The 21,405-nt window shown below is 45.1% G+C and overlaps 1 protein-coding gene across 1 annotated transcript; it reads left to right on the plus strand.

Moving 5' to 3' along the window:
* The first annotated feature begins 7,472 nt into the window (after window positions 1-7,472).
* LOC311112290 (uncharacterized protein) lies at window positions 7,473-11,525 on the plus strand. Its single transcript, XM_084155344.1, has 4 exons — window positions 7,473-7,657; window positions 8,775-9,051; window positions 9,709-9,813; window positions 10,055-11,525. The coding sequence occupies exons 1-4, from the start codon at window positions 7,591-7,593 to the stop codon at window positions 10,146-10,148; spliced, it is 543 nt and encodes a 180-aa protein (XP_084011470.1). The 5' UTR covers window positions 7,473-7,590; the 3' UTR covers window positions 10,149-11,525.
* The last annotated feature ends 9,880 nt before the right edge of the window (window positions 11,526-21,405 follow it).

Genomic DNA, 21,405 nt, shown 5'->3' on the forward strand with positions numbered 1-21,405 from the left:
CACTAGGGCCCGCTCAGCCAGCTGGTACCTGTGCTGTGTGTGAAAAAAATCAAAGTATAAATGGCAAGGGAAAATAAATAAACAAATAAATACATAGGTTCTCTTTACTTTGGTGTTTCTGCTGCACTGGTTACTCTTTTCTTATCGCCACAGGTCAAAATGTTCCTGCGATGATTGAACACTGTGGTATTTCACCTAACAGATAAGGGAACTTGTCAATATTTGATTTGTTTTCAAATTCTTTTTGGGTCCTTGTAATCTGAGATAAATATGTTTCTTATATGGTCTTACATTTGGCAGGAGGTTAGGAAGTGCATCTCAGTTTCCACCTCATTTTGTGGGCAGTGGGCACATAGCCTGTCTTCTCTTGAAAGCCAGGTCTGCCTACGGCGGCCTCTCTCAATAGCAAGGCTATGCTCACTGAGTCGGTATATTGTCAATTCTTTCCTCAGTTTTCTATGTTAATGTTAAATGATAGTTGGCATCGTGTACTGTCTGTTTAGGGCCAAATAGCATTTCAGTTTACTTTGAGATTTTGTCATGTTTTCCCAATAGGTAATATAATTTTATTTTTGTTTGGTTATAATTTCTTTGGGACAGATTGTTTGAGTGCTGTTCTGAGGCATTGTTGTGTTGGTAGTTGTTTGTGAATTTAGCGTCAGGACTAGCTAGATGAGGGGACTTTTCTCTATGTTAATCTCTTGGCATTTCAGGGATTTTTAGTGGTAGGAATCGCTTGTTTTTAGGTGGTTATAGAATTTGATGGCTCATTTTTGGATATTAATTAGTAATTTATATTGGCCTAATTCTGCCCTACATGCGTTATTTGGGGCTTTTCTTTGTACTCTAAGAATAATTTTGCAGAATTCTGCATGCAGGATTTCAATTGGATGTTTGTCCCATTTTTCAAAATCTTGATTGGTTTGGGGACCCCACACTTCACTTCCATACAGAGCAATTGGTACAATTGGAGATGTTAATATTTTGAGGCAGGTTCTAATTGGTATGTTTACTTGAATTTGTCTTTTGATAGCGTAAAAATCCCTTCTTGCTTTCTCTTTCAGTTAATTGACAGCCAAGCAGAAACTCTGTGTTGTTTTTATCGCACTGCTTTGCTTTATCTTGGCCAGGTCGCAGTTGTAAATGAGAACTTGTTCTCAACTGGCTTACCTGGTTAAATAAAGGTGAAATAAAACAAATTAAAAAAACTACCCGTGGAGCTCATTTTTAAGCCCAGATATGATTAGACTTGTGTGCACTAACTGTATGTCACGATCGTCTGAAGAAGCGGACCAATACGCAGCGCGTGGAGTGAACATGATGACTTTTATTTAACAAAGCAACCACGAAAAACCAACAAATGACGATAGTGAAGTCCTCTGTAACACTGACAGAAACATGGAACAAAAACCCACAAACCAAGGAGAAACCACACAGTTTAAATATGGCTCCCAATCAGAGATAACGAGCCGACAGCTGACACTCGTTACCTCCGATTGGGAGTCATATGACTAATCAAGACCAATCACCAAACATAGAAATGAACAACTAGAAATACCCAACATAGAAATACACCCAAACAATGAAAATGAACAACCCTGGCTCAAATAATCAAAGTCCATGGAGCCAGAGTATCACAGTACCCCCCCCTAAAGGTGCGCACTCCGGGCGCACCAGCATACAGTCTAGGGGAGGGTCTGGGTGGGCGTCTGTCCATGGTGGCGGCTCTGGCCCAGGTCGTGGTCCCCACCCCACCTTAGTCACTATCCGCTTCCGTAGCCCCCTCCACCTGACCACCCCCCAATTAAACCCCACTGGATTAAGGGGCGGCACCGGACTAAGGGGCAGCACCGGACTAAGGGGCAGCACCGGACTAAGGGACAGTACCTGACTAAGGGGCAGCACCGGACTGAATGGCGGATCCTGGCTGGCTGGCTCTGGCGGATCCTGGCTGGACGGCTCTGGCGGATCCTGGCTGGACGGCTCTGGCTGATCCTGTCTGGCGGAAGGCTCTGGCTGATCCTGTCTGGCGGAAGGCTCTGGCTGATCCTGTCTGGCGGAAGGCTCTGGCTGATCCTGTCTGGCGGAAGGCTCTGGCTGATCCTGTCTGGCGGAAGGCTCTGGCTGCTCCTGTCTGGCGGAGAGCTCTAGCGGCTCCGGTCTGGCGGACGGCTCTGAAGGCTCATGGCAGACGGGCGGCTTAGCAGGCTCAGTACAGACGGGCAGTTCCTGCGGCGCTTGGCAGACGGACAGTTCAGACGGCGTTGGGCAGACGGGCAGTTCAGACGGCGTTGGGCAAACGGACAGTTCAGGCCCCGTTGGGCAGACGGCAGACTCTGGCCGTCTGAGGCGCATCGTAAGCCTGGTGCGTGGTGCCGGAACAGGAGGTACCGGGCTGAGGACACGCATCTCAGGGCTAGTGCGGGGAGAAGCAACAGGGCACGCTGGACCCTGGGGACGCACCGTAGGCCTGATGCGTGGTGCCGGAACTGGAGGTACCGGGCTGAGGACACGCATCTCAGGGCTAGTGCGGGAAGCAGCAACAGGGCATGCTTGGCCCTGGGGACGCACCGTAGGCCTGATGCGTGGTGCCGGAACTGGAGGTACCGGGCTGAGGACACGCATCTCAGGGCTAGTGCGGGGAGAAGCAACAGGGTATGCTGGACCCTGGGAACGCACATAAGGGCTAGTGCGGAGAGCCGGAACAGGGCATGCTGGACCCTGGGGACTCACATTAAGCCTAGTGCGGAGAGCAGCAACAGGACGCACAGGACTCGGGAGACACACAGGAGGCTTGGGGCGTGGTGTAGGCACTGGTGGGAAAGGGCTGGCGACGCGCACTGTATCCCTGGTGCGAGTGGCCGGAACAGGCCGGGCCGGGCTGGCGAAGCGCACCGTATCCCTGGTGCGAGTGGCCGGAACAGGCCGGGCTGGGCTGGCGAAGCGCACCGTATCCCTGGTGCGAGTGGCCGGAACAGGCCGGGCTGGGCTGGCGAAGCGCACCGTATCCCTGGTGCGAGTGGCCGGAACAGGCCGGGCGGGGCTGGCGAAGCGCACCGTATCCCTGGTGCGAGTGGCCGGAACAGGCCGGGCCGGGCTGGCGAAGCGCACCGTATCCTTGGTGCGAGGGGTCGTAACAGGCCGGACCGTACTGGAGGCACACACCACTGGCTCTACCCCGGGAACTGGAACGGGCCGGACCGGACTGGATACACACCTCAGTCTCTCACGCCGTGCCTCTACATCTCCTTTCCCTACTTTGGCCAGTGACCCCCGTAACCTGGTTGCCTCTTGAATTCGCCCCTTCTCTGCCTCCGTTAGCCCCGTCGTCCAAGCCATGTGCCCCCCCCCAAAAACTTTTTGGGGTTGCCTCTCGTCCTTCCAACGATGATGGCCCTGCTGACGCCGTTGCTCCTCTCGCCGTCGCCTCTCCACCGTTTCGCTCCATGGACGGCGATCCATCCCATCCAGGATCTCCTCCCAAGTCCAGGACCCCTTTCCGTCCAAAATCTCCTCCCATGTCCAGGAAGCCTTTGGAGCTGGGTCCTGTTGCCGCTTGACACGCTGCTTGGTCCTTTGATGGTGGGTTTTTCTGTCACGATCGTCTGAAGAAGCGGACCAATACGCAGCGCGTGGAGTGAACATGATGACTTTTATTTAACAAAGCAACCACGAAAAACCAACAAATGACGATAGTGAAGTCCTCTGTAACACTGACAGAAACATGGAACAAAAACCCACAAACCAAGGAGAAACCACACAGTTTAAATATGGCTCCCAATCAGAGATAACGAGCCGACAGCTGACACTCGTTACCTCCGATTGGGAGTCATATGACTAATCAAGACCAATCACCAAACATAGAAATGAACAACTAGAAATACCCAACATAGAAATACACCCAAACAATGAAAATGAACAACCCTGGCTCAAATAATCAAAGTCCATGGAGCCAGAGTATCACACTGTAAGTCGCTCTGGATAAGAGCGTCTGCTAAATGACTAAAATGTAAATGTAAAATGTTCTATGTCTTTCATTCCTACTGTTAAATTGTGTTTTAAGTCTTGGGAATTTGATCTTTTTTGGAAAATCATGGTTTTTGTCTTCTTGAAGTTTACTGTCAGGGACCATGTCTGACAGAACTGATGTAGGATATTAGATTCTGTTGTAGACCCTCTTTTGTGGGTGACAACAGAACTAGATCATCTGCTTACAGCAGGAATGTAACTTCCGTGTCATGCAGGGCGAGACCAGGTGCTGTGGACTTTTCTAATAGTTTTTGCCAATTCATTTATATATATGGTAAATAGAGTGGGGCTTAGGCTACAGCCCTGTTGGACTTTCCTGACCCTGAGTAAAGTAGTTTGTTTGTTTGCTTCCCATTTTTATTGCACATTTACTGTTTGTATACATAGATTTAATAAAATCATATGTATTCCTCCCAACAGGAGACCCTCATTGCCAAATGGAATCAAATGCTTTTTAAAAATCAACTAAGCAGGAATATATATATTTTGTTTTTATTTTGGTTCACATGGGTGTCAATAAGGGAGTTCAGGGTGTAAATATGATCAGATGTGCTGTTATTTGGTAAAAATCCAATTTGGCTTTTGGTCAGGACACTTTGTTCAATAAGGAAGTCTAGAAGTCTTGAATTTATAATACTACAAAGTACCTGTTCCAGGTTCACTCAGATGCCTCTGTAATTTTTGGGGTCAAATTTTTATCTCCAAATATCTCTGTCTGTGTGTTTTCTCTCTCTCTCTCTCTCTCTCTCTCTCTCTCTCTCTCTCTCTCTCTCTCTCTCTCTCTCTCTCTCTCTCTCTCTCTCTCTCTCGCTCGCGCTCGCGCTCTCAGATTGCTTTATTGGCATGAAATACAATTTGTAGATATTGCCAAAGCAGTTTAGTGGTACAGCATTTTAGTAAATGGTGGTGAAGGAAGACAATGCAGTACAATGCAACGAGGATAATGAAATACAGTTTATTTCAGTAGTTACAATAAATAGTACATATAATCATGTATACAGGGACAACACTACTGCTGTTGTATTGTGGAATCTTCGGTCGATAAATGTAATTAAAGATTATAAAAGAAAAAAAGAAGGAATGGCTAATAAAATAAACAACAAAATGTTCATGGATGATGGTTCCACTATGTATTACTTGTAAGTTATATACAATGTAAAACACTTCAGGGAATTGATGGTCATAGGATGTCCCTCAGGCTGTGGCAGTAATATTTGCAGTTTCTCCCTCACCCAGAATAATTCTGAGCTTTATGTTATTAGTAAATGTGCAGAAGTTGGAATTTATTGAGATATTTTCTTGAAAAAAAACATGATCTTATTTGTATTTATTCTCTCTCTCTCTCTCTCTCTCTCTCTCTCTCTCTCTCTCTCTCTCTCTCTCTCTCTCCCTCTCTCTCTCTCTCTCTCTCTCTCTCCCTCTCTCTCTCTCTCTCTCTCTCTCTCTCTCTCTTCTCTCTCTCTCTCTCTCTCTCTCTCTCTCTCTCTCTCTCTCTCTCTCTCTCTCTCTCAAGTGGAAATGGATAAGGGCACATTTTTCACTGTGACTGCAAAATCACTACCATACCCCCCCTCGTGTTGTCTAGAAAGAACAAGGGAGAGCAGGGTTTGGGAGGATGGAGGGGTGGGGGGTCTTTCTCCAGACTGGTTCCACCTCGCCAGCCCGCGCAACATTGGATAAATATTTGCTTTGGACAACTTTTTTTCCCCTAATGGAACAAATCGTTTCTGAAATGCCATTGTTTTGTGCATTGTGACATCACTTTGGCATTTCCTCCAAGGCCCCCCTCCCCCTAAAAATACTTAATGTTCCTACATAGTGTTTTTTTCCCCTTTAATTGAAGAATGTTGTTTTCTGAAATGAGGTTGTCCCCAGTGCGCCCTTAGCTTGCCTTTGATGGTATAGCTATATCAAGTCTGGGCAAACGGCAGCCTACTGCACCGCAGGCTTTTCCCTCATTGAACATCTAGGGGATTTACAGTAAAAACACTGGCATATAAAGCACAGTGATTACTGTGCCTAAACTGCTGTTGACATTCTGCAGGGAATAGTTTCAACATTTGGCTGTGAGGGTACTAGAAAGATAGGAGGTGTCAGTATCCAAATGTAACTTATGGGAAAGATAGGAGGTGTCAGTATCCAAATGTAACTTATGGAAAAGATATGAGGTGTCAGTATCCAAATGTAACTTATTCCTCACTGACCACAGGTGAATTGGAAGCGTCGCAGCCGGTGCTATTTGCTCTACTCAATAACACTTTGTAAAATCTTTATATTTTAGCTGTAGACTATGGTATTGGATTATGGCATCAAATAGCCTACCCCTCTGAACCTCACAACACAATGTTTTCCTTTGTGCATGAATGAACGTACCTATATTCCACTCTAATCAACAGTATTGATAGCAGTAATCCTTTAAATTATGTATTTGCACGCATTATCCGGTGGTATTCCTTTATCTGATGCACGTAGTGCTTTTCACTTCCACTGCCTGATCATCTGCTGCTGGAGTTTACCACTGAATCACATAGTCTTCCTTCACCACTGATAGGAGTAGGAATACCCAGAAGGATTTGCATGACTTTACTAGTATTCTGTCTATCTAGATTGACACTCCACTCTGTAGGAAGGCAGTTCTGTCCCTCAGGCTGATCAAGATTTACAGCTGTCCTGTCAGAGTGGAAGGACTGTGTGATTGGCCATGCAAACTGGCAGAAGGGTGTGTGTATGTCTGTGTGTGTGTATGTGTGTGTGTGTGTGTGACTGTGTGTCTGTGTTAATGTGTGGGTTAATGTGTGTGTTCTACAGTATCTCTGTATCAGGGGTCATGTCACACGTGTGTCAAACTGATGACACTGAGATAGCGTGTGTGACAGTGGGGTCGTCCCGGATGCGTCTGGCTCTGACCTCTGTTCCACGGGGGCGCTGGACCTAGCTCTGACTGCTCCCTCTGATGTGAACATCACCAGCCCTGAGGACCTGTAGTGGCAGCATGCAAAACAACAGTCCCCATCATCAGCCACTATCTTTACAGCCTTTCCTTTTACTGATGACACCAAGTCTTCCCTCCGCCTACAGGTTTCCCTCTCCTGCCTGCCTTACGTCTCGGAAAACTCCAAAGCATTCCCAGATTCCAAGCCTTCTCTGGTGATTTCCTGTCTCTGTAAGTGACAATGACCTGCATACTCCATAAGGGTTACAACAACTACCCAATATCAGTTAATTCCTTTTCCCTCTCTCTTCCTGTTGCCTGGAATGTGTAGAGAGTGAGAGGCTGGCAGGCAGCTGCTGAACGGTGAGCATTGTGTAACAACATGGATAGTAGGCGTGGTTAGGTAGGTGACATCACAGGGTGAGGGGTATAATTAGTGGTGCTGGAGAACACTACAGCACAAAGCACCTGTTGCCTCTCGCTCTGTCTCTCTAGCTGCATCACTCAGGACTGTAAAGCTGTAGCTACTATTACTGTTAACCATAACTGTGTGTGTACTCTACTGTCCTGTGGACTCTTGGATATTATTGCAGACTACGTCTTCAGAGATACTCTACCAGAGAATAACTATGGCTCTATCACTGAACTCCATCCTGTCTCTCACCATCATCACACTCTGTGTGCTCCTGCAGGAGGGTAAGTTATCATCCTTTATACTGACTTTTTATTCAACATTTATATAACTTTGTTTTGAACTTATTCTAAGGTGTGCATGTGGTACATGACAATGCAGATTTGTATTCTTTAGTCATAAAGATGACTGACAGTGAGTGTGTATAAGTTTTATTATACAAGTGTTCCATTTTATTTTCATGAGGCTGTTAAATTGAACATGAGGGGTCATAGCTCAGTTGAGATGTAGAATTATAGCTCAGGGTTGGTTGAGGTGGTGGGGTTAGATCCAGAATAACATGATATAACCTACAATGATGAAAGATGGAGAAACACCTGTTTTGTTGTCACACACCGGATAGGTGCAGTGAAATGTATTGTTTTACAGGCTCAGCCATAGTAGTATGGCGCCCCTGGAGCAAATTAGGGTTAAGTGCCATGCTCAAGGGCACAGACAGATTTTTCACCTTGTCGGCTCGGGTATTTGAACCAGCGACATTTCAGTTACTGGCCCAACGCTCTAACCTCTAGGACACCTGCCGCCCTGATACTAAAACTCTTGCTGCACCATGCATGCTTGGTCTTGTCATTACTTAGTTTCACTCTCAGAATGATAACTCAGTTAATCACGGCTCTGGTAGGTGGGTGGCTAATGATCTTGTTGTGAGGTTACTGCATGACACATGCTGCCTGATGCCAGACTTTTTGACCTACTCCCACAGTTGCCCAACAGAGATATAATACAATACAATACAATGACAGATCCTGCTAGGCTATACATGTAATCACACTCTCTCTGATAAGATGCAGATTATATTGGCACAAGTTCAACTCCTATCACTGCATTTGACTTGAAACAACCCCAGTTGGCAACAAACACAGTCTTTGTTTTGATTTGGATAACATTTCATAACAGATTAGTAATGAATCAAAGTTCAAATGTGTTTGACAAGTACTGATACATAGGAAAATGGGATGGCAGTTAGCCTACATGCACTTCTCTGTATCAGTGAAAAAGGATTTTCATTAGGATGTGGTGACGTGCATTTGCTCATTGCTGATTGTCAAATTGCACAGTCATCCAGTGATTCTGCTGAGTTATAACCAGGCTCTTAACCAACTATCCTTTCTGTCTCTATAGGTTTTGGGCTACCTGTATCCAGCCAGCCTGAGCTCCCTGCCCAGTCCCCATCCCAGAACAGCCCACACCACACCAGGGTTAAACGATGCTCCTGCAGTAACTGGCTGGACAACGAATGCATCTACTTCTGTCACCTGGACATCATTTGGGTCAACACTCCCAATAAGGTCATCCCGTACGGTCTTGGAAGCCCCCTGTCCCGACGTCGGCGCTCTACCGGGCGATGTGAATGTGCCCACCCAGCCGACAGGACCTGCTCCGGATTCTGCCACAACAGGTGAGCTCACCTTCATAGACAAGGAACTTCTACCCTCCTTCCCTCCCTCCCTCCCTCATCCTACCCTACTCTTTCCCCTCCTTGCCTCCTTGCTAGATACCAGATTGTATCAAGCCATTGACTATCTGTGGCATTCAGTCGTCTGTGACCAGCCTGTATCAGGTTGTATCAGGGCTGCTTGTCGAGGAGATGCAGGGAGGAGGCGTATTGTCTTTGTGTCTTAGATGTGTAACTAGCGATTGGGTAGGAGGGAGGAGGGGGAGGGAGGATGGATGTGGGAATAGCCTGCATGTTCTGGAGGCTTAGAGCTCCCTTACAGACAGGTCCATTAGTCATGACACTATATTTGGAATATTTTACCAGCGGGAATGTCTGTTGTATTAATACAGTTATTGCTGTTATGACATACCAAGGTTGAGGATTAGTCTGTGTGTCCCAACAAGGTTTTATCCTGCTTTGTGAAAAGTCACTGAGAACAGGCTGTAGGGCATGCAGTACAGACATTACTGGGTTGAAATCCATAGCCAACCGTCTCTCACTGCTAGCATTGTAGAATTATGTGGTACAGAATCCAGTCTCATGGCCCTTAAGGAATAGTCTAGATAATGTTTTCTTGGTTTTCTCTCATTTTGACATGGTTGTTCTTTCTGTCTGCAGCTCAGAGAACCCCAGATTCGTAGTGGTAGGCCCCTCAGACCAGATCCTGGAACAGACTGTTAGCAGTCCAGACACAACCAGCAACGATCTACTGACCTCTCTCAGGTAAGAGAAAAACAAGATATCATCACAACCTTTTAGGACCAGACAGTTTCCCAAACCTAGATTAATCTTATTCCTGTATCCATTCATCTTATTCCTGTCCCCATTGAGGATGTTTTTCAGGCCAGGAGTATTGGCCCATAGAGAGATCCCCACTAACATTCAGCAAACGTTTTTTTGTGTCATTGAAAAGACAACATGGAATCTGATCTTAACCTGATGTTTCTCTCTTTGTTCTTTACAGAAACATGGTCCGATCCAACATGGTTGCCATTGAGCAGGCTGCTCCCTCCAGGAAGAAGAACGCATCCAGAGCCAACAGACTGAACATTGGGTAGATGAGGAGGAGGGAGGAAGGGGAGCTGAAAGAGGAGCTTGAAGAGCTCCAGAGCATCCGAACAAAGACCTCCTAGAGGAAACTAGGGAGTCCTCCCCAGGGAAGACATAGAAGAGAGGTCCTGAGAGGAGAGACCCTGAGAAGAGGGCAAAGATGGAACACTGCCTACTGGCTGCCCACTGATTGTTGTATACCATACAGTGGACTGGATATGGCCATTATCTGGATATGAGTCTTGGACTAATTTGGCTAAGACTCTGGTTTAGAAGACTAGGGAGGATCAAGTGTGTCCACTGTGAACTGTGACAGTCTGGACTAGGATAGTTACTGACTGTGTGCTGGGCATGGGTTGTCATCATGTCCCAAACATTAATACACTTTCTGTGTCTGAGCACCTGAAATGCAAGCCAAGGCATTCTGGAGTGATGTTAGCCTATGTTTAATTTACAGGCTTACTTCATTAGTACTTTGGAAATATTGACCACTATTTTCATTTGGATTTTGATCCTTACTTTACCTGTCACATGACATCTACTATATCATAGAATAACAAAATACATAAAGATTGTTCCTCTGTATCAGAGATGTATTGCCAGTTTATAGTGATTGCCATGCATGCATTTAAATTCCTTGAAATACTTTTGGCACATGAAGGACATTACTTTAAGGGACAGGGAATTAATACACACACAGCCTTCCTGTAGCAGCAGATAAAAGCAGGTCTATTGTGATGGCGGGAGTATTTATTGCATAGCCACTGTTGAATGTTTTGATTGTAGACAGAGCCAAGGCAGCAGATTTCAATGGGTCTGCTCCTTGCCAAATATGCAGTGACTGTTTTTCTGCTTTCAACAAATGTCCATGTTATTACACATTAGGAACTTATGACACTGCACTTCTGTTCTAATGCCTTCAAAGGAATGTGTTTTTATGTCCAGTAGACTGTAGATGGGTTGGGCTGATAGCTGTACTCCAGCCACTGTCTGACCATTAAGGCATTTACTGTAAACACTACATCAGTCTTCCACTGATTTTGAAGTCCAATATCACAATGCTGTAAATTTATGATATGATTATTTATTTATCGTTTGTGTGTTGTTTAGGAATTAGTGTATCAAAATGCTGGACTGTGCTTTTGTTTTATGGACTGTTATCTCTAGAAGGACAATTCCTCCTCAGTAGTCTATTTAGCAGTCAAGGAAACTGTAGGAAGTTGAAAGAAATGTTTACTTATGAATTGTTCTATTCCAAGCTATTCACATTATCTACTGTACATGTACAAAACTCTCCAATTATTTATTTAACTTATTTTTGGGATATATTTATATATTTGTGTTTTGTGAGTTTATCAATTTTAATATGTGAGGAAATAAATACTAAAATGAATGCTCTTGCTTTGTTTGATTATTTTCTAACAATGATAATTGATTATTGTTTAGCACAGTAACAAATAACTGAATGAAAGCTAAATTCAAAGAATCCTTAACACAATTCTCAGATCTCTAAATTTTGTAAAGGTCATGAACAGTCAAAATCATATTTTTTCATGAAATTTGATGATATTTGGATGAAAACAGATCAATGTATGATGACCAAATTATGGAAAATGACTGTTGCTACTACATTGATAAAGTTTGATCATAAAATTACTGGTCCCCTTCCCTATGTCAAAGACTTGGATTCAGGAGGCGGGATTATTAAGGGGATAGGGTGACATCACCCTAACTCTCATTTTAAAACCTCAATGGTAGTAGCATGATATTTTTGTATCTAATTTAAATAACTACCGCCTTGTAAGCAACATCGTAGAAGACGTGTTTGCAGAGTGTCACGTTCGTTTAAGGACGGGTCAGACCAAGGCGCAGCGTGAAAATTTATTTAAATGATAAACACACGACAAAACAACAAACCAACGAAACGTGAAGTCCTAAGGCTGAACACTAAACAAGCCTTCACACGGAACAAGATCCCACAACTAACGAGTGCCAATAGGCTGCCTAAGTATGATCCTCAATCAGAGACAACGAGCGACAGCTGCCTCTGATTGGGAACCACACCGGCCAACATAGATCTACACATACTAGAATGACAACATAGAAAACACAACATAGAACACCACACCCTGACTCAACATATAAGAGTCCCCTGAGTCAGGGCGTGACACAGAGGGACGTGGTTTATATAGCTAGATAGCTACTCTACTGGTGCCAGAATTTGACTGCAGGGTGTCAGCAAATATAATAAAAAGTTTACACTATTCATTTATCGCAAAGATACAGTACTTATGTGTGTCCCCATTCATCTGTATCTGGTGTTAGCTAGTTACTGTATTTTGTATTTCCAGCTGTTTGAAGCTGGTGTACAAAACCGGAAGTAAAAGACACCAAAACAAAACTTAAGAACGGGAAACGAAACTTAAGAACGGGAAGTATAGAAATAAATCACATACAGTGCCTTCAGAAAGTATTCATACCCCTTGACTTATTCAACATTTTGTTGTCTTACAGCCTGAATTAAAAATAGATTCAATAGATATTTTTTCTCACCCATCTTCACACAATACCCCATGAGAACAAAGTGAAAACATGTTTTTTCTGTCAAATTGGTTGTTGATCATTGCTAGACAACCATTTTCAGGTCTTGCCATAGATTTTCAAGCAGATTTAAGTAAAAACTGTAACTCGGTCACTCAGGAACATTCATTGTCTTCTTGTTAAGCAACTCCAGTGTAGATTTTACATTTACATTTTAGATTTGGCCTTGTGTTTTTGGTTATTATCCTGCTGAAAGGTGAATTTATCTCCCAGTGTCTGCTGGAAAGCAGACTGAACCAGGTTTTCCTCTAGGATTTTGCCTGTGCTTAGCTCCATTCCGTTTCTTTATCATACTGAAAAACTCCCCAATCCTTAACAAGCATATGCATAGCATGATGCAGCCACCACGGTGATAAAAAATATGAAGAGTGGTATTTGACGTTAGGTAGTTAGTAGCTACTGTACTCGAAATGTAGCTAGCTTGTTGCTACCTGGATAGCTAACTAAACAATAGCTGGAATGACCTAGCTTTAATATTTGGAGACGGTTTCTCTCCATTGGGACAGACGCAACTGGCTGAATCGATTCAGTGGCTAGCTTTGCACTTAACTGGCTAACAGTAGCTACTAAGGGTAAGTTATAACCTACATTTATTTTTGTTTTGTTTTTGCTGGTAACCAGAGTTGTTCAAGGGAATTCGGGACATGGGTGACTAGTTAACGTTAGCTTGGCTCTCTCTGTGTGTTCGTGCCGTGGGAGGAGGGTTTGGTTCATTGGCAGAGAGCAATGGCAAGCTATTATGCTAACTATTCTAGCTAACTAACTGGCTGAATAAGTTGACGACGTACTCACTCAAACTGTCAAAACTAACCCAAAACTTTACACAACGTTAGACACGGACAGGAATGATCTGCTTGGCGTGTTAACACACTGGTGGTTTGTTGTAACCGAGTATTGGTGCTAAACCGTGTTATTGGAGCTTGGCATGCTAGTTGGCTATGGTGTCATAGGATTCGGTGCCCTGGACGGTTTTCATGGAAGAATACTGTACCAAGTTAGCTAGCTGAATAAACTAAGTTAGGGTCTATTCCTAGAAAACACTGAACCGCTGCAGTTTACAACAATTATAATTTCTAAAGTGGAAGTTGGGAGAGTTATATTTGAGTGTTTCAGTGAAATGTAAGTGAGGGAGGCCCCGCTCTCTTGCTTTCCCAGATGTTTAGTTCATTTCATTCTGATCTCCTTTGCATTATTGTAGCCTTTTTCTGTAGCCTGTCAACTATGTGTCTGTCTATCCCTGTTCTCTCCTCTCTGCACAGGCCATACAAACATTTCACACCACGTGGCTGTTGCCACACTAATCTGGTGGTCCCTGCGCGCATGACCCACGTGGAGTTCCAGGTCTCTGGCAGCCTCTGGAACTGCCATTCTGCGGCCAACAAGGCAGAGTTCATCTCAGCCTATGCTACCCTCCAGTCCCTCGACTTCTTGGCGCTGACGGAAACATGGATTACCACAGAAAACACTGCTACTCCTACTGCTCTTTCCTCGTCTGACCATGTGTTCTCGAATACCCCGAGAGCATCTGGTCAGCGCGGCAGTGGCACAGGAATCCTCATCTCTCCCAAGTGGACATTCTCTCTTTTTCCCCTGACCCATCTGTCTATCTCCTCATTTGAATTCCATGCTGTCACAGTCACTAGCCCATTCAAGCTTAACATCCTTGTCATTTATCGCCTTCCAGGTTCCCTTGGAGAGTTCATCAATGAGCTTGACGCCTTGATAAGTTACTTTCCTGAGGATGGCTCACCCCTCACAGTTCTGGGTGACTTTAACCTCCCTACGTCTGCCTTTGACTCATTTCTCTCTGCCTCCTTCTTTCCACTCCTTTCCTCTTTTGACCTCACCCTCTCACCGTCCCCCCCTACTCACAAGGCAGACAATACACTTGACCTCATCTTTACTAGATGCTGTTCTTCTACTAATCTCACTGCAATTCCCCTCCAAGTCTCTGACCACTACTTTGTATCCTTTTCTCTCTCGCTCTCCTCCAACACTACTCACTCTGCCCCTACTCAGATGGTAATGTGCCATCGCAACCTTCGCTTTCTCTCTCTCGCTACTCTCTCCTCTTGCATCCTATCATCTCTTCCCTCTGCTAAATCCTTCTTCCTCCGATCTCCTCATTCTGCCTCTTCAACCCTCCTCTCTTTCTGCATATTTTGACTCTCTATGTCCCCTATCCTCCCGGCCGGCTCGGTCCTCCCCTCCTGTTCCGTGGCTTGACGACTCATTGCGAGCTCACAGTAGAGGGCTCCGGGCAGCCGAGCGAAAATGGAGGAAAACACTCCCTCCTCTCTACATTCTCTTCCTCTGTTTCCGCTGCTAAAGCCACTTTCTACCACTCTAAATTTCAAGCCTCTGCCTCTAACCCTAGGAAGCTCTTTGCCACCTTCTCCTCCCTGCTAAATCCTCCTCCTCCTCCCCCCCCCCCTCCTCCCTCTCTGTGGATGACTTCGTCAACCATTTTGAAAAGAAGGTTGACGACATCCGATCCTCGTTTGTTAAGTCAAATGACACTGCTGGTCCTGCTCACACTGCCCTACCCTATGCTTTGACTTCTTTCTCCCCTCTCTCTCCAGATGAAATCTTGTGACTTATGACGGCCGGCCGCCCAACAACCTGCCTGCTTGACCCTATCCCCTCCTCTCTTCTCCAGACCATTTCCGGAGACCTTCTCCCTTACCTCACCTCACTCATCAACTCATCCTTGACCGCTGGCTATGTCCCTTCCGTCTTCAAGAGAGCGAGAGTTGCACCCCTTCTCAAAAAACCTACACTCGATCCCTCTGATGTCAACAACTACAGACCAGTATCCCTTCTTTCTTTTCTCTCCAAAACTCTTGAGCGTGCCGTCTCTAGCCAACTCTCCTGCTATCTCTCTCACAATGACCTTCTTGATCCAAACCAGTCAGGTTTCAAGACTGGTCACTCAACTGAGACTGCTCTTCTCTGTGTCACTGAGGCTCTCAGCACTGCTAAAGCTAACTCTCTCTCCTCTGCTCTTATCCTTCTAGACCTATCCGCTGTCTTTGATATTGTGAACCATCACATCCTCCTCTCCACCCTCTCTGAGTTGGGCATCTCCGGCGCTGCTCACTCTTGGATTGCGTCCTACCTTACAGGTCGCTCCTACTAGGTGGCGTGGCGAGAATCTGTCTCCGCACCACGTGCTCTCACCACTGGTGTCCCCCAGGGCTCAGTTCTAGGCCCTCTCCTATTCTCTCTATACACCAAGTCACTTGGCTCTGTCATATCCTCACATGGTCTCTCCTATCATTGCTACGCAGACGACACAATTAATTTTCTCCTTTCCCCCTTCTGATAACCAGGTGGCGAATCGCATCTCTGCATGTCTGGCAGACATATCAGTGTGGATGTCGGATCACCACCTCAAGCTGAACCTCGGCAAGACGGAGCTGCTCTTCCTCCCGGGGATGGACTGCCCGCTCCATGATCTCGCCATCATGGTTGACAACTCCATTGTGTCCTCCTCCCAGAGTGCAAAGAACCTTGGCATGACCCTGGACAACACCCTGTCGTTCTCCGCTAACATCAAAGTGGTGATCCGATCCTGCAGGTTCATGCTCTACAACATTCGCAGAGTACAACCCTACCTTACACAGAAAGCGGCACAGGTCCTAATCCAGGCACTTGTCATCTCCCGTCTGGATTACTGCAACTCGCTGTTGGCTGGGCTCCCTGCCTGTGTCATTAAACCCTACAACTTATCCAGAACGCTGCAGCCCATCTGGTGTTCAACCTTCCCAAGTTCTCTCACGTCACCCCACTCCTCCGCACACTCCACTGGCTTCCAGTTGAGGCTCGCATCTACTACAAGACCATGGTGCTTGCCTACGGAGCTGTGAGGGGAACGGCACCTCCTTACCTTCAGGCTCTGATCAGACCCTACACCCAAACGAGGGCACTACGTTCATCCACCTCTGGCCTGCTAGCTCCCCTACCTCTACGGAAGCACAGTTCCCACTCAGCCCAGTCAAAGCTATTTGCTGCTCTGGCACCCCAATGGTGGAACAAGCTCCCCCACGATGCCAGGACAGCGGAGTCACCTGACCACTTTCCGGAGACACTTGAAACCCTACCTCTTTAAGGAATACCTGTAATAGTATAAAGTAATCCTTCTACCCCCCCCCCACCCCAAAAAAAAGAAAAAGTGGTTGTCCTACTGGCTATCATAAGTTCAATGCACCAATTTGTAAGTCGCTCTGGATAAGAGCATCTGCTAAATGATGTAAATGTAAATGTAAATGGTACTCAGTAATGTGTTGTATTGGATTTGCCCCGAACATAACACTTTGTATTCAGGACAAAAAGTTAATTGCTTTGTACAGTTTTCGCAGTATTACTTTAGTGCCTTGTTGCAAACAGGATGCATGTTTTGGAATATGTTTATTCTGTACAGGCTTTCTTCTTTTCACTCTGTCAATTAGGTTAGTATTGTAGAGTAACTATAATGTTGTTGATATATCCTCAGTTTCCTCCTATCACAGCCATTAAACTCTGTAACTGTTTTAAAGTCACCATTGGCCTCATGGTGAAGTCCATGATCGGTTTCCTTCCTCTCCGGCAATTGAGTTAGGAAGAAAGCCTGTACCTTTGTAGTGACTGGGTGTATTGATACACCATCCAAAGTGTAATTAATAACTTCACCATTTCAAAAGGATATTCAGTCTGCTTTTTTTATTTTGACCAATCTACCAATAGGTTTCCTTCTTTGCGAGGCATTGGAAAACCTCCCTGGTCTTTGTGGTTGAATCTCTGTTTGAAATTCACTGCTCGACTGAGGGACCTTGTAGATAATTGTATGTGTGGGGTACAGAGATGAGGCAATCATTAGAAAATCATGTTAAACACTATTAAACATTATTAGTCCATGCAACTTATTATGCAACTTGTTAAGGACATTTTTACTCCTGAACTTATTTAGGCTTGACATAACAAAGGGGTTGAATACTTATTGACTCAAGACATTTCAGCTTTTCATTTTTTATTAATTTGTAAACATTTCAAAAAACACAATTCCACTTTGACATTATTGGGTATTGTGTTTAGACCAGTGACAAAAAATCTATTTTTAATCCATTTTAAATTCAGGCTGTAACACAACAAAATGTGGAAAAAGTCAACGGGTGTGAATACATTCTGAAGGCACTGTAAAACAGATCTACCACTTCTTAGACTTTCTTTCAATGAGAATGACAGATCTATAACTCACATTTCTATGAGAATTTGGTCGGGTCGCCTAAAAAGTTTAATATAAAGTTACAGCTTAAAAATATATTTTCAAAATAATTCCAACATTTCAACTCTAGTCCTGAGAGCAGTTGAATGATTGAAGGCAGTTGAAATCGCAGATTGTGCCTTTAACTGAAGCAGGTGTTTACCTGTTGAATCACATACTGTAGCCATACTACTTGCTCAGAGCAGTGTACCGTCGCATACTATACATGGTATGTGATGTGTGTGTTACATAGTGTCATTCTAGTGGTAATCTCATTGTGGTATGTGGTGTACCATAGACAGATGTTTACTCTAGATTATAGACTCTAGGTTGGCTGTTCTAGGAGCCATGCAGTTGTTCGCGATATGATGAGGGCCAGCTAATCCCGTCGCTGAAGTACTGCCCTATGGAGGACAGCCAGGGTCCAAATATAATTATAGCCAAGCCTGCCATTATGCTCTGATTGCGATTGATTTACTTACTGCATGCATGCATTATGCAATATTGTTGGGAAACTCAACTCTTCAAGTTGTTGTGTATTAAAATACAATTGATGGTTGTATTTTGCATGTATAGTAGAGTAAATATTCTGATAACCTAACACCATTCAGACCCTCGCTGCCTTACGGAACTATAGATGGAAACAAGCATTCAGTCAGAGCTTCCATTGCTGTCCACCTGTGGCTGTGTATGTGAGGGGAAGAGGGTTACGTTGGGACAAACAGTACTCTCTGACTCTGCACCTGGGTCAGCATTGCGTAGTTCACCCAGTCACCTCCTTTCCTCTCTTCCTCTCGTATTTACACACAGACGTCATTATAGATAATACAGGCCCCCCAGCGAGGCTTTACTAACTGTGGTTAAATAGACAACTTAATGTAAGAAACCAAAACAGGATGCTTTTCCTACATTCCGGAAAACTTCCCGACACATTCCTCTAGCGCAGGAGAGAACAGAAGAGAACAGGAGGAAAAAAACAGTGGAAAAACCGGGGCATGTCTGCTGGCAGGGGAACTGATACACAGCTGATATGGATGGAGACTGATTGTGGCCCAGTTAATCACTTGGTTGTCATAACATTGCTGTATTGTTTTCTTTTCTTTTATTCCCCTCTTTATGCTGTTGTGGGAAAATTATGTGTTGTGTGATTTTACCCACAGCATGCCCGTGTGTGAATGCATGCTTTTGTCCAGGCTCTGTCGTAGCCGGCCACGACCGGGAGACCCATGGGGCGGCGCACAATTGGCCCAGCGTCGTCCAGGGTATGGGAGGGAATGGCCGGCAGGGATGTAGCTCAGTTGGTAGAGCATGGCGTTTGCAACGCCAGGGTTGTGGGTTCGATTCTCACGGGGGGCCAGTATGAAAAATTAAAAAAATAATGTATGCACTCACTAACTGTAAGTCGCTCTGGATAAGAGCGTCTGCTAAATGGCTAAAATGTAAATGTTTGTCTGTTCTCTTTGCATATACACTGAGTGTACAAAACATTAAGAACACCTTCCTAATATTGACTTTGCCCTCAGAACAGCTTTAATTCGTAGGGCATGGTCTCTGCAAGGTGTTGAAAGCTTTCCACAGGGATGCTGGCCCATGTTGACTCCAATGCTTCCCACAGTTGTGTCAAGTTGGCTGGATGTCCTTTGGGTGGTGGACCATTCTTGATACAAACGGTAAACTGTTGAGCATGAAAAACCCAGCAGCGTTGCAGTTCTTGACACAAACTGGTGCGCATGGTGTCTACTACCATACCCGTTCAAAAGGCACTTACATCTTTTGTCTTGCCCATTCAACCTCTGAATGGCACACATACACAATCCATGTCTCAATTGTCTAAAGGCTTAAAGGATCAAACCGTTCACTTTGATTCACCTGGTCAGTCTATGTCATAGAAAGAGCAGGTGTTCCTAATGTTTTGTACACTCAGTGTATGTGTGCATGTGTGAATGTGTGTGTGTGTGTGTGTATGTGCATGTATGCATGTTGGTTTGTCTCAGTGTTTATGTTTGCTGTTATTCAGCTCCAGCCATAAGGTCCAGCAGTACCCAGACTGCAGACTGTGGTTCCAGAACAGACCGGTATCTGAACATTCCTTTACTTCCTGGGTTTGTTTCAGCCAGGGGACTGTAATGTAGGTGGTTGGTAGGGACCGGAGGGGACTGTTGTTGGGGACATTCTGACAGGGCTATCACGGCTGTTTGAGCCAGACACCGTCTCTCCTGATACTACTCAGCTATGTGTCTGGGCTGAGAGGAGCTGAGATGAGCAACAAGGAAACAAAACAAGGAAACAGGGGTTAGGGATCAGGTTAAAGGTCAAGTTGTTTTAGTGGATAAAAGCCGTCGGCATGTTGTGCCGTGTAGGCGGAACAGAAGAGCTCTCTGTGGTAAACAACGGCAGTACAGGAGAAAGAACAAACATGGTGACATTTTTGTGACGAGCACTGTATTGCATTCCTCTACGCGTACTCACAAGTCACAAAGTCAAACAATGTGCCCTCATTAGCCAACGATCTCAACATTCCATGCTATTCTTATCCAATTCTTTGTTACATTCTTAACCATCGTATGCCTTCTGTAATTTGCCAGTATGAAATGTGTCATTGTAATTCAAGTTTACGGTAACCCAGACCACCAAGAACAAACATTCCTTAATCCGTACGAGACATAAACCCGATGTGTTCTTTTTATAAAACACTGTCGGTCGATGAAGTGTCTGTACTGGATGGCATTCCTGCTTCATAGTTTAGATAGCCATCTGTGTTTCTGTACTGTGTCCCGGCATATGTACATCTGATGGAGGCGATATCCACACGGTGAGAGCTAGAGACAGACGGATGGTGGGATGCAGTGCTACAGTGTTAACAACCAGTCACTCTGTAAACAACCAACCATCCTCCACTCTATAACCACAGATGGATACCCACAGACTACAGATGGATATCTTCATTTCCCATTCACACGTGTGAGTGATGGCCATCTCCTGTCCTCTCCAGCATACCAGAGGAGGTAGCAGCAGACTGCAGATGCAGGGAGCAGGGGGGACAGTGTAGACCATACACACAACCCTGGGATGAGGACCACACACGTACATTGTATGTTTATGTTGTACTTGTATCTGCATGTTGTGTGCTATTACTGTTTAGGCTGCTACTACTAGACAGGCTACTGTGTGTAATGTCCTGTATGTGGCTTACAATGTAGCAATCATCATACTTGTGTTTACTGGCATCCAAGGTCAGTTAGGGCCATTATCAGACCAACTATGTATGTTTTGGAAGGCTGAAGGCTGGAGAGTTGTCAAAGCTCACATTGAGTCAATGAGGAAGGCTGTGAACCAGGCGTTTGCTTTCTTTGGAGAACGATAGAGGACATTTAAACTCCCTCCAAGAGAAATGTGTGCTCAGATTCACGCAAGGTCGGCAA

Source organism: Coregonus lavaretus (assembly GCF_964263955.1).
Source record: "Coregonus lavaretus genome assembly, chromosome: 3".
Classification (NCBI taxonomy): domain Eukaryota; kingdom Metazoa; phylum Chordata; class Actinopteri; order Salmoniformes; family Salmonidae; genus Coregonus; species Coregonus lavaretus.